The following is a 13,626-nucleotide window of genomic DNA, read 5'->3' on the forward strand; positions in this document are numbered from 1 at the left end:
TTTTGCTCCATGTTTGCGACGCTATAACTCACGAACGACTTAAAAGAAAGAAACGACAATCAATCAAACACGTGCTAGCGGGTGAAATGAGCTTTCCAAAAAGGTATAGCATGACCCGATGCGACGAATAAAGCTAGAACCACGCGCTCTCAGCGAAAATACCGCAAGACTATATATAAGTCCAGTGGTATAACTAACTATACACTACACTGAGACACTTCCGCATTTCCTACCGCTCAGACTGTGGGGAATTTTACGGTTTTTTGGAAAACGAACTTGCTGCTGAACGTTATCGGAAGTTTTCTATGTCGAAAGTGATCTCGAAAAATTACAAAATCCTCACAGAATGTTGAACTTGCATCAAGTGGTCGTGAAAATCTCATTATTTCATATTTCTCACCTGAGCTTTCTAACTATTGTCTTATTCAAATACACTCCATATCATAGGAAAAATGTTTCTCCATCGTTAAGTATTGAACATTTGCCGAGGGAAAATGTGCAACAAATTTTAGCTACCAACTACTCGTTTTCAACTGTAGGAGCAAAGCAAACACGGATGTGCATTTCAATAAAAATACAAATTACGTAATAATTACATAACCTGCATTCATGTGTAATAGTAATTAATATTTAATAAACCTTTTTTCGCCTTTTTTTCGCAGATGAAGGTAATCACGCACTACAGGAATTCCTTGCCGCACGCAATCCGAAGCAGCAGCACAGCAGCACATTGGAATCGTACTTAATCAAGCCGATACAGCGCATCCTCAAGTACCCGCTGCTGCTGCAACAGTTGCGCAATTTAACCGATTCTCGAGCCGATGAACACTTGCACTTGTGCGGTGAGTATCACAGCCATGTAACGGCCTTCATATTCACATATGTGTGGCACAAACATACTATATATATGCATATGTGTATATGTGTGCCCACTCGAATTTTTCAACATAATTAATAACATTACCTTAATAATGTAAATCTTTTTATGTTCGAAACATGCTCGTGATTTCATTTCTTGGCTTATCGGCTTTGATTTGTTGCATTTATATACATATATAGATTTTAATATATGTTTTTGTTTTTTACCTTTGCTTTTCAGAGGCACTCAAGGGCATGGAGAAGGTAGCCGAGCATATCAATGAAATGCAACGAATCCACGAGGAATATGGTGCTATATTCGATCATTTATTCCGACAACATCAGAAGTCATGCAAACAGCCCATCGATTTGAGTCCAGGTGAGTTCACAAAAAGTGCATAATTGCATATGCATAGCTCTTTTTTGTAATATATTTTATATTAATAGCATGTAATGCTTCGATGGATTGTGAATGCCAACTCAATTGAGTGCAACAAAATTTGCGTTAAGAAATGGTAGCTTCAATGAGCGAATATTAAAATAAAGTAGATAAATGTGAAGCACAAAGGCCTTGAACTAAATTTCTTTGAGCATATGCCACTTTCTAGTGGAACTATTACATTTGTTGCGTTGTCAATTATAGCGAACAGAGTTCTATCCCGAAATATTGCGAAAGTTATCTTAATTTATTACTCACGGCTTCACCAGTGAAACAGCAATAATAGATTAGCTACCTTCCAGGCAGAATCTTTCCTACACTGCCAACTCTAACTATATACTAGCAGAAATAACTGCTGCGAGCATCAAGGATAAGACTTCATGTAATACCATCTGAACTAAATTTACCCTGACTATCATGAACCAGTCCGGGTAAATTTTGATCACTTTTTATTATTGTTATACATATTTATATTTAATCTAATTGCAATATCAACCGAGCAATGAGATTTACTAAAGATTTTACAAGACTGGTTATACATACCTAAGTTAACCCATTTTTTCCCGCTGGTATTTCAATTAAAGAATTTTGGTATGTATAGTTCGCCGCAGCGAAGCGATTAGTATGAATTGAACTAAGAAAGTTATCTACGTTACTTAAACCTGGGTCAGGTGTAGCAAGGTAATGCAAAATTCGAGCTGTATGACAAAATTTAGTAGAGTTCAGACTTTATTTGCAGTATTTTAAAGAAGAAGTTTGACCAGGCTACTGACTGACTACAACTAATCTTCTAAACGAGTTTAGGTTTCTGAATTTCGCCTATAAGCTTGTTGTTTCAAATATCAGAAATTTTTTAAAACTCTGAGTAATGAAACTTAGAAGCTTACTCCTGCAATATGGCTTCAGATAAAGTTACTTTCCAGCATATACTAATATGTTCGATTATCAGCATTTCGTGTCATTTTCGTTCACTATTGTGAAAATCTTTCTCATGATCGAATATCTCTTTGGCTCAGTAAAGCTAGCCTCTCCCTAGTTATGGGGCTCTTAGCAGGCAATTGCCCTATTGACGTCCATGCTGTAGGGATGGGAATCTTACCAGACGCCATCTGCAAAACCTGTATGGAAGAAAATGAGGCGGAAACAACTCAACAGTTCCTTCTGTACTTTGCCGCGTTTTGAAGTGAAGACTTGTATTTTTGGGAGCGCATTACTTTAGACTTCCCACTGAACTGGCGGGAATGGAAATTAARCACCTGTGAAACTTTGTATTGGCTACTAAACGTTTTGCTAATTTTTTAGTTCGAAATTCTTTACTATGGCTTCGCACAGGACTACATATAGCAGCTCACTCATGATCTCTCTAGATCAAACATCTATCGTAACCTAACCAATCTGGACTTTGTCTGTATGCTAGTTGTTTCAAATATCAAAAGTTTTAAGAAACTAATGATACAAGTATAACTCTGCACCTTCAGAAATACACACAAGCATCAACTAAGTCCAGCTGACTTAAATTCTATCGACACAAAAGTGCAGATTTTTAGTATGGTTCTAAGAATTTGGGATAACACTGTAAGATACTAACCTACTAGACCAGCTTCGGATATACCCTACAGCATGTTTCTTGCTTTTTGTTAAAGGTTAAACATATTTAAGGACAACTTCGAAAGAAAAGTCTTTCTTTCTCTCTTGTTACCTAACAGAAAGAAATTAGCTCTAAATTTATGAACTTTGCTTTCTTTGGAAGATCTTACGTATAATATTCTCAATAAATTGTGTTAGACATGGCTAAATCTTTCCAATGTCTTAGATACATACTATAGAACTCAATTGATTCGCCAGTTACATAACGCAACAACACTATATAGCCAATGAAGCATTCATAGATCTAGCAGCATTACATGCTAATACAAAAAGCTATAACTATTTTTCATATTTTCACCACAACAAAAACATCACTTAATCTATCCAAGAATTATTATCCAATATCAAGATCATTCGTTCCTCGATACAGGTGATCTGCTTTATTATGGCGGCGTTGAGTGGCTTAATATATCCGATTTCCTTGGTAAAATTAAGAAGGGTCTGGAGTTGCACGCCATGTGCTTCGTTTTTAAATCAGCGGTTGTGTTCCTTTGCAAAGAACGTTTGCGTCAAAAGAAGAAACTTATGGTAAGTAACGCAGCCACATTTCAACTACATTTAAGCACACTAAGGCGCTTTCAAATACAATTTGCAGGGTGTTTCGAGTAAAAACGCACCCAACGAAGTGGAAATCATACGCTATCAAGTGCTCATACCCGTCACCGAGGTACAGGTGCGCGCCTCTTCCGCCAAAGATATGGACTCACACTTCCTATGGGAATTGATACATTTACGCTCGCAACTACAACGTCGCTCGGAGAAGGTTTACGTACTCTCGAACAGCACGGCCGATTTTCGTAATGCATTCCTCAAGACTATACGACAAATCATACGCGAAAGTGTACGCAACATGTCCATACCGATGAAAGGTTTCGGCAGTAGCGGTTCGGTTTCGGGCATCTCATCACAGGGTGGCGGTTCGGGCAGTTCGCAAACGCTCGAGCGACCAAAGCAACAGGTCTTGGAATTGAAGCAAATAAATATTTGCAAAAAATTGTATTTTTAAATGCATTTTATGCTAATTTTTGTTGGTTTTTGCAGATAACAATCATACAAGGCTCACAGACATTGGGTAAACCCAAGAAGAAGTCCGGTTCGCAGCGTCATTCGGCCGGCAATATCGACTATGATAATCTATCTTGCAGCCAAGAGGCCGACGATGTGCCCATGCTGCATCATCAGCATCAGCAACAACAACTACAACCGAGTGGTTTCCGTGGACGTAGCAAGACTGTGGGCGATGCTACAGGTATTTCAGACATTTTCCGGCAATATTTTTTAAGAGTGTTTCATTCTCTCGAGACAAGGCACAATTAGGCCTGCTAAATATATGTTAATCAATAATCTTGCGGAGAAAGGTGTATTAATTTTTTTCAATAAAGACAAAAGGGCTTACAATTTTTTAGAAATAATGATAAAAAAAATTTAAAAAAAATTTTAAAATAGGAATTAAAAAATGCAACCCTGCATCAGCTGTTTAAAATGCAACCCTGCATCAGCCGTCGATTGGGGATATTAGAGCAGGACAGATATACTTTTTTATATGACACTGCTGGATGAGCGCAACAAAGATGTATGATCACATGTACACGTACGTGTGAGGATAGAATCTTCACGCGGCTTAAGGCACACTCTATGTGTTTNAAAAAAAATTACAAAAAATTTAAAAAAAAAATTAGTACATTCCTCTCCATTCTTCTCCACCCTCTGACAATCGTATTTATTCGCTAAACAAAATTTACAATCTGCTTTCTCTGCTTCTCTATTATTTCTTTCTGTTGTCTTTATATCTCTCTCTCACCCATTTGACAACAAAAATCTTCGTTTACTATCTTTACCGCAAAATTCTCTACCGTTTCGAATTCCAATTTGAATTTTCACTTTCACAAATTGCATAGAACTAATATCCTCCTCCATAGACCCACAGCAGCAGCAGCAACAACATCAAAAGCTTATGCAACACCATCAACAACAACAAATGCATCATCATCATCAGCAAATGCATCAAAGCGATATTGAACGCATGGATCCGGGCACTAAATCCGAAGGCGAAGAGGACTCCCAGCAGGGCACAATCAAAGCGAAAGCTACGCTGGGTCGTACACCCAATCACTTGACATTGAGGTATACAGAAATATTTTAGTTAATGTTTTAGATTGATCATGTCCTCGTTCTATATATATTCTAAGCATAGCAAAGTCAGTATTTGGCATTAGAGATCCTTTTGAAACTCATTAGTTTCATGTGATATATTTTAATTTTTTTTTATGTATTTCATCAAACTTCGTATATGTGTAAAAATTTAGAGGGTAGCCTTAAAGTAAAAAGTAATGAAATTTTGATTTTTGGTGAAAGTCAAAACCAAATATTGGCAACTTCAACTTTATTGCCTCACAACTATGTATAACTAGAAACTTCGTATCCCCTAAACGCCTTACTAATTTCTATTCCTTGGCGTTCAGGTCTAAAGTAAATGTAAACCAAAGAAAACTAAGTATATATGAGAGAGCACAATAATGGACTTGATAATGTCGGGATTCTTTCGAGGTCCCTTTCAACGAACCAATGAAATCAATAAATTGTCTCAAGCGAGACTAGTTTAGCCTCCCTAGATAGATAATATTAAATTTTCTTTACGAGTCATCGAGAGTGCGACTCAATGTTTTATATATGTTTTAGAACAAAAATTATCGTGATTTAGGATGTTACCAGTCTCTATAGGGTGTGCCCGGAAAGTAATAGGTTTGATTTTCTTCCGACTGTACTTCGGAGTGAACGCGCACCGACTGAATTCGGTAGAGGGCGTTCCTATCTAACGAACGAGCGGCTGGCCAGTAGCCTGGAGAGTCACGGCAAATATTTTCATGCGTCGCGTTTCGCGACAAAGACAAGAAGTGATGGGTGTCGGTGGCACCAGGACTTTTTGGAGGGCCGGGAAGAGGTCGCTAATGAATGAGCAAATCCAAATTTAAAACGATGCCCATTGTCAACAATAGCATCGTCCGCAACGAATTTGTTCCCCCTGGAAAATTAATGGCAGGGATTTTAAGACGACAGAGGAGATCCAAGCAGCATGCAACTCGGCTTTCAATGCTATTCCGCAGAATGTCTTCCATGACGCCTTCAACCCATGAGTTTCCATGAAGTCTCTCCTCCTTGCATGTGCTTAGGAGATCCAAAAATCGTTATAGAATATAGATATGCCTAATAGCTGGAGCAACTAAAATACCCTACAATAAGAGAGAAGGCACGAAAGAATAGGGCTCCCCTTCCTCAAGTGTTCTACTTCTGTGCTTATCTCTAGTTAGTTCCGAATCTAATTGTCGGCAGGCTAAAAAATAGAGCTATAGCAACTAAAATTCCCTACAAAAATCGAAAATGTACGCATTACGAAAGCTCTCTTTTCATATATGAGATCGACAAATCGATATATACTATGTGTTCTGATAATCTCACTAGTTCATTTCGACTTCGAAGATAAAAAGAAGACATACAAGAATAGTACTCTCTTTCGTCATGTTCTAAGGAGTTCAACAAATCGATGTAGACTATGCCTGCTGAGCCTTTCACTAGTTGATCCCCCATGCATTTATATAGAGACTAAAACAAAAAGCTCTAGAAACCAAAATTTACACAAAGAATAGAGAAGACACACAAAAATATCATCTCTGTACTCTATATATTATTTATGTAAATTATCTGAAGAATAATCCACTCTTCACATTTATCACCCAGTACGAAACAGTAAGAAGTGAGCTGTAATAGCTTTGACACACCTTGTAATTATACTCGTACACTATTCGGCTCATCGTTTGTCGAAGGGCAGAGAAAGTATAGTTTATCTTAAAAATAAATTATGAACCGATTACTTTTAACCAAATCCACTTTTATTTGCAACTAGACACATTGATTTCCGTCATACTCTTAGCTACCCTACTTAAAATCAACCACTACATACACGCATATGTATTTTTGAAAGCTAATCGATGATATATTTCGTTCTATTTCTTCCCATTTTTTCTAATTTTGCGATAATCGCTTCGTTAACTATGCGCTTCATAAATGTCCGCCACAAAAACCTGATCATAACCAACAACAATACTACCATCACAACCATCACGAACACCACCATCACCAACCGTTTGAAACCAACTATCCCAACACGTTATATTCGAACACAATTGACCATGCAGCACCACATCAACCCTCTCGGTTGGCAGCACTGGTAGTCAAGCGCGTTTGATACAATCATCTCATCCGCCATCGAGCTATCAGCCAGTTCTTATGAAAGATTTAGGTAAGACTAACTCAATAACAAACGAACTATCGTCTTCCCCTCAAGCAGAGTACATGGATGCCGCTGGCATAGTGACAGTGAGCTCATTGTCCGCAGCAATGGAGGCCACCGATCAAATGATGTTTATGATCGAAGAGATGGGCATAGAGGTACGGGAGATGGACGAGCAGATGGTAGAGCAGGAGGAGGACGAAGAGGACGATGTCGACGAACGGCAGATGAGACAGCAACAGCAGGACGAAATGGATTACATATTGGAATCAGAGTTGCAAGCTGCATCCGTAGCAGCAGCTTTTAATTTAAGTTTAGGTAGTAGTAGTAGTAGTATTGGTAGAGTATTATATACAACCAATAACGTTACTGGCCCCACAAGTGGTTTAACAAGTAGAGTTAGTGATGCCAGCACTGGCAGTGGTAATGGTAATAATCATAATTTACATTGTGTGGCAACGCCAAAACGCTTGTCACCACGACAATCGCCCAAAGCAGATATCGAAGTAATTGAGATTTTCGCCAATGAGCTAAGTCAGCTGACCGCCGCTCAGCAAGTATCGGTTGTGCATCATTCAGCAAAAGAGTCTTCCAAAAAATCGTCAAGTAGTCGTCAACCCAGTGTCAGCAGCAGTGGCAGCGGCAGCGGTAGTAGTAGTAACGGTGCTAGCGCTGCTTCGCACACACATGTTGTCGACAAGCATTTGAGTGATCTCGAGCATGAGCAGCTCAGCGACACCACATACGACATCGCCGCCTATATGGCCAATCTGAAGGAACAGGCGCTCGAATCGCAGGATCTACATATGGACGCGCAAGATCAACAACAAAATGATTCGAGCTTGTCGCCGGAACCGCAAACAGTTGTGGAAAATACACAGCAAACTGTAGTGGCCGAAATAGAGTCACCACCACGGCCAGCTACAGAATCCGATAGTACTGGCACCACGACGGGCACTTCGGAAAAATCCGAAGATGAATCGGAAGATGCCAGAACATTGGCCAAACATCATGTGATCATCGACAAGAAGGTCGATAAAGTTTTCAAATCAAAGTCTTCAGAGAAAACACAAAAATCGAGTAGCGGCAGTAGTAGTAGCATTGCCAGCACTGGCGCCAAATCAAAGACCACAAAATCACCACGTCAAAGCATATACATTTCACCCGACCGCTCCAAGTCACAAGGCAGTTCGCCGGTACGCATAATTAAGATAAAGTCACCACGCACTAGTGTCAGTGATCAGGGTAAACGCCTCAGCGTTAGCTCAAGCCGCGACTCCTCAGCCGACCGCTTGTCCAGCGGACGTCGCACACCCAGTCCGCGTCGCAGCTCTGAAGGTAGTGGTATACTGAAACGACCGGCCAGTCCCGCCGGCGGCATACTGAAACCACCACCCAGCCCCAGTAAATCGAAAAGTCCAGACCGCAGCTGCCTCAAGAAGCTGACACCCTCACATGACTGTAGTGTCGAATCGCTTTCGCCGCATATATCACCGCGCGACAGCATCGAACACCTGTCGCCCGATCGTGCCGGTACCAGTCTGTGTCAGCGTCATTCGCCGCGCAGCAGCTTCGACAGCCGCAGCTCCGAACCGAATCTCGATATACCACGTTCATCGCTCAAATCGCCACGTGGCAGTTTCGAATCGCGTTCGCCGGAACGCAGCAGCCGCAAACGCAGTCAATCGGCGCACGGCAGCTTTGAGACGGGACAACGCGCCGCTGCGCTGGCCGCCCAAGAAGCCTACTACCAATATTATCCCATTTATGATAACCAAACATGTAGCGATCATTATATATCAGCCGCAACAACAACGCCTATGCCACGCAATATCGGCACCAACACAAGCACGCGTCGTCTAAGTAAATCTTTGGAGCGTTCCACGTCACGCGAAAGCACTACAAGCAGCTCCTACCGTTATGGCGTATCACCCGAACGTATTTACACAATAAACACGATGGGCGCCAGCGCCGGACCACTGCGTTCGCAATCAGCTGAAAATGCATTTGCGCACTACGCTTACGATCCGCATACGGGTCAGCACTATCAAATGCCGCCGCCACAGGAAACCATTGCAACAGCAGCACCGCCAGCTGCCTTCATGTATGCGCACGAACCGCAATGTCCACACGAACACATGTCGTCAGCCTATCAGCTGAGCTCGTCGGCACCCGAGTACACAACATGCATTGACTGTTTGTATCAGAAGCGTCCCTCCTAGCATAAGGCCCGCGTACGGCAGAGTCGTACGCGGAAGAAGACACCACGCGGCGTCGTACAGCCACCGATGGCCACTGCGTCGGGCATGATTTGTGCGGCTAGCTTTGATCCCGACGCCGCAGTAGCGGCTGGCGCCAGCGAGGCGAGCGGTTGTGTGGACTGTCATGACTACTATGAGATACATGTTTAAGCGGGGAACGCGTGAAAACCACAAAAATCACCCTCAAATTACAACATAATACATATATTAAACTACCCGAAAATCCCGTTAGCTGGTATAACAGAAACAAAAAACATACGCAAAGTAAACTCGTTGCCATCCAAAAATCCTCAACTGACAATTTACATGGACCATATATACACACATATATATTTCTATATGTGTATGCAAAAACGCTATTGTTGTTTGACACAGGGATTTTTGAAACAAAAACAAAAGCAACAACAATTTATATAAATGTATATGTACATTTTCGTATTTGTGCATGTCCTTCAGAGTTTAGACATAAGGATTAGCTTGTAGGTTGCAAGGAGTCTTAGTTATATACACACATACGTACACACATATGTGCATATGTAGTCTCTGTTTAATATTTCACATGAATTTTCATTACCAATACATACATGCATATATATCTTGTATACCAAAATCTGATTTAATTATTTTTACCAATTTGTTTACTTCGAGGTAAAATCAAAAATATGAAATCAAAAATATAAAGGCAGTGCTGAGAATTTATGTTGTTGCTGTACTGCTGAAACAATATGAATATATATATGCATGTATACACAAATATATATGTATAGGACATCTGTTTTTTATCAATACGTAATTAGTTTGTATGTGTAGATATATTTAACGGTTAAGCAACCGAAATTACATATATAAAATTCAAGCGAAAATCTGTATATTGACCGTAGGACAGTTAAGTATTACAATAACAAAATATTATATTGTAAATAACTGTACATCATAGCACTGTACAGGGACAAGGCCGTAAATTTAGTAGTACCCCAATAAAAATAACAGCAAAAAACGCATAAAAATTTTCCTATAAAACTTTGGTTTACAAAAGTCGAACTCATGTGTCTTCCACTGTAAGTGTCTAGATTTTGAGCTTAGAATTTTTTCCTTTATCACAAAATCCAGCCGTATTTTATTTGAATATTCTCAAAAACATAATACAAGTGATTTTTTTTTTTTTAAATAATTGCAAGTCTGTTCTAAGCTCTGTACCCACACCACCCTTGGAAGTCAAAAGTTTCTATCCATATATCATTGACACTGGTAAAATAAGCTTAAGTATTAAAAACTAAGCAAATGTGGATACCAGAGCTGTCTAGCTAGAAAAAGCAGCCTAGAAGAATCGTATCTACTAAGAGGTACCTTAAAATACAATAATACTTCGAAAAATCTGAAAGTTTAATATATCCCAATATATACATAGGTCTCATGAGTTGAAATCGTTTCTATGCCGGAGTATCCTGAAGTTTACCTAATATAWATATATTTAGTATAATATATCCGAAAATAAAGCTCTCTTATAATAGGCATACAGTAAAAAAAAGCAATGAGGCAGCTAAGACTATATCAAATGCTTAGTGGACATTCGCCACGGCAATCACGTTTCACAAAGCTATCGGATCTATATTGTCGTTATGTTACTATCCTTCTAGCTGCATTTCTGGAATTATATTAAACCTCAGAATACTTTTTTTCTTAAATCTGTTTAAACGTAACATAGCGGTTGATTGTCTGGGCTCATTGCATGAGAGTAGGCGACGAAGACGAATCGGAGCTAAAAATTCAAACTGCAGCTGAGACTGTTTTATACATTATTCTTACCAAGAAATCGTTCTATGATTATCCTAACCTCATCTGGAGTTTTTTTTTTATCATAAAGTAAAAGTATTATTGATTATTTGAAACAATTTCGATTAAGAGTTCCTATAGTAAAGAGACGATAATATCTCAAGAATTTATATGGCTCCAAAGTTCTCTACTTTTTTAAAGAAAAATAAAAAAAAGATTCAAATTTAATTGGGAATGTTTATAAGCATTCGAAATAACATTTCTTTATTTACTTTTTGAAGATTATCTCTTTCCAATATTGGCGTCGGTTACGCCCAGATGGTTCATCCTTTGAGTCCAATTTTTGCTGACTCCTTCGAGCATTTCAACTAATAACTAACGAATAATGCACATGATATTTTGCTCGAAGGCCTCAATCCAAGCGAGATTGTTCGTATAGACATTATACTTTACATATCCCTACAGGTAAAAGTCTAACGGTGTGTGTGATGTCTTATAATCTGGGTAGCCAATCGACCGGTCTGCTCACCGATGTGTTCTTGTTGATTGATGAGATGTGTAAAAAGTAGCGCCGTCTTATTGAACTCAAATGTCGCTGAGATCACGAGCTTCAATTTCAAGTATCAAATAGTTGGTTACACAAATCACACCAAACCGATTTTTTTTTTCTGGATAAAATGGTAGCTCTGGAATCTGGGGTTGGGCATTCATTACAACTATAATTCAATTATTTTAACATAAATTGTTCCCTAAAGGAAATTAGTCGAAAGCAAATGATTGAAATTTCGCTATAATTGAGACGTAGCCAGCTTAAAGTCCAATAAAAGATTTCGAATACCAGTTGTTCCTCGTTTCCATGAACTTACATGATACCCACAAGTGGTGTGGACTGCGAAGCATATATAAGTGATTAGCATGGATCCACTTTTGATAATTTTTATACGAGTATACTAAAAGTTAGTAAAGAGTATTCTTGAAGAACAAGTCATTTTAAAAAAGGGGGCTCTATAAATTGATCTAGTCTCTAGGCTATTTTAATATAAACTGAATTTACAATTTTGAGTTTTGAATGGAAATAAAAATATCGAAAATATACGATCAGAGTACGGAGTCATAAGGAAGAAATTCAGGTTATTTTACATAACTGTAGCTTCTTTGATATGAATTTTAACTGAAAAATGCATGGTAGGCATCAAATTTTTTTCGACATACGAGTATGTATAAATAACTATGTAAATGAAGTTTAAAAAATGGTGGAGTTAAATATAGAGAGGTAGGAAAGTATTAAGAAACGCGAAATAAATAATAATAACTTATATACTGAGTTGCTAGCATATACTTAAAAACACCGATACGTGTATGATAAGGAAAGTCATGAAAACCCAAAGAAACTTTGATGTTAACAAACCTGTCCTTGCAGTTTTAAAGTAAAACTAGTATCTATAAATAAATTTACTCAAAACGTTTACTCATAAAAAAAGTGTACAACAATCAGGAATTTCCAAAGACGTAAGGCAACTATGAAAAAAGGGATTGATTTTTAGTTAATCGAACAGAAATTATACTATACATATGTACATATAAAAATGTATGCGAAAATTAAGTTGACAAAAAAAAAAATCTTGAGAACACGAATAACAGTAAAATTCAACAAAATAAAAAATCAAGGATATTGAATATTTAATATTTAAATAGCGGAAGAATAACAAATTGTGTAGAAATAATAATAAACGATTTAAAAAAATAGCTGGCAAGAAAACCCTGAATAAAGAGAGAGTATACGAAAATCAATAATGAAGATCTCATGATGAAATAAAGGTCAAAACACACTAATTGAAATGGCATTTGGCATAACTGTTTTAACAAAGATGTCAACAATTATTGAAAAGAATTCGACATTTGAAAGTAAAACCTCGCGCGACAAATATACTTGCATATATTAACACTAAACGACAACAGTCAGTCAAAAAACTATAGCAACAAGATAGAGAGAGGCACAGAGAACTACATATATAAACACACAAGGAAATGAAACTTAAAAGTTGTGGCAACGAATACAAGGACATACTCGCAAATTAAGGACACTAAAAAGAGAAGAAGAAAAACAACAATAACAACAACAACAAAAGTACACTATACCCAAATTGTGCAAAAAAGTAGCACAGAAGCCATAAATATCGAACAACAGCAACAACACTAATAAAAATGCAAGCTGAAGTAGCTCTAGCAAGTGGACCAAAGGACATATGTACGTCAAACAATGAGTGAAAATGAAAACAGGCAAAGTTACTCATAGGATAAGACAAAAATTAAAAAAATATTAATTGTTATTTATGAAAAATTTAAAAAAATTTATTAGA

The 13,626-nt window shown here is 38.2% G+C and overlaps 1 protein-coding gene across 1 annotated transcript in view; it reads left to right on the forward strand.

Annotated features, from left to right (window-relative positions):
• The window catches only part of LOC108967119 (protein still life, isoforms C/SIF type 2), a gene marked incomplete at its 3' end in the record, with an annotated part of 282,692 nt that overhangs the window by 256,849 nt on the left and 12,217 nt on the right, over positions 1–13,626 (forward strand). The window contains 7 exon segments of the mRNA XM_018930366.1: positions 663–842; positions 1,100–1,237; positions 3,315–3,472; positions 3,540–3,902; positions 3,986–4,193; positions 4,843–5,068; positions 7,138–7,241. Coding sequence (XP_018785911.1) covers positions 663–842; positions 1,100–1,237; positions 3,315–3,472; positions 3,540–3,902; positions 3,986–4,193; positions 4,843–5,068; positions 7,138–7,241 — 1,377 coding nt within the window.

Source organism: Bactrocera latifrons, unplaced genomic scaffold (genome assembly GCF_001853355.1).
Source record: "Bactrocera latifrons isolate USDA-ARS-PBARC rearing strain unplaced genomic scaffold, ASM185335v1 scaffold_178, whole genome shotgun sequence".
In the NCBI taxonomy this organism is placed as follows: domain Eukaryota; kingdom Metazoa; phylum Arthropoda; class Insecta; order Diptera; family Tephritidae; genus Bactrocera; species Bactrocera latifrons.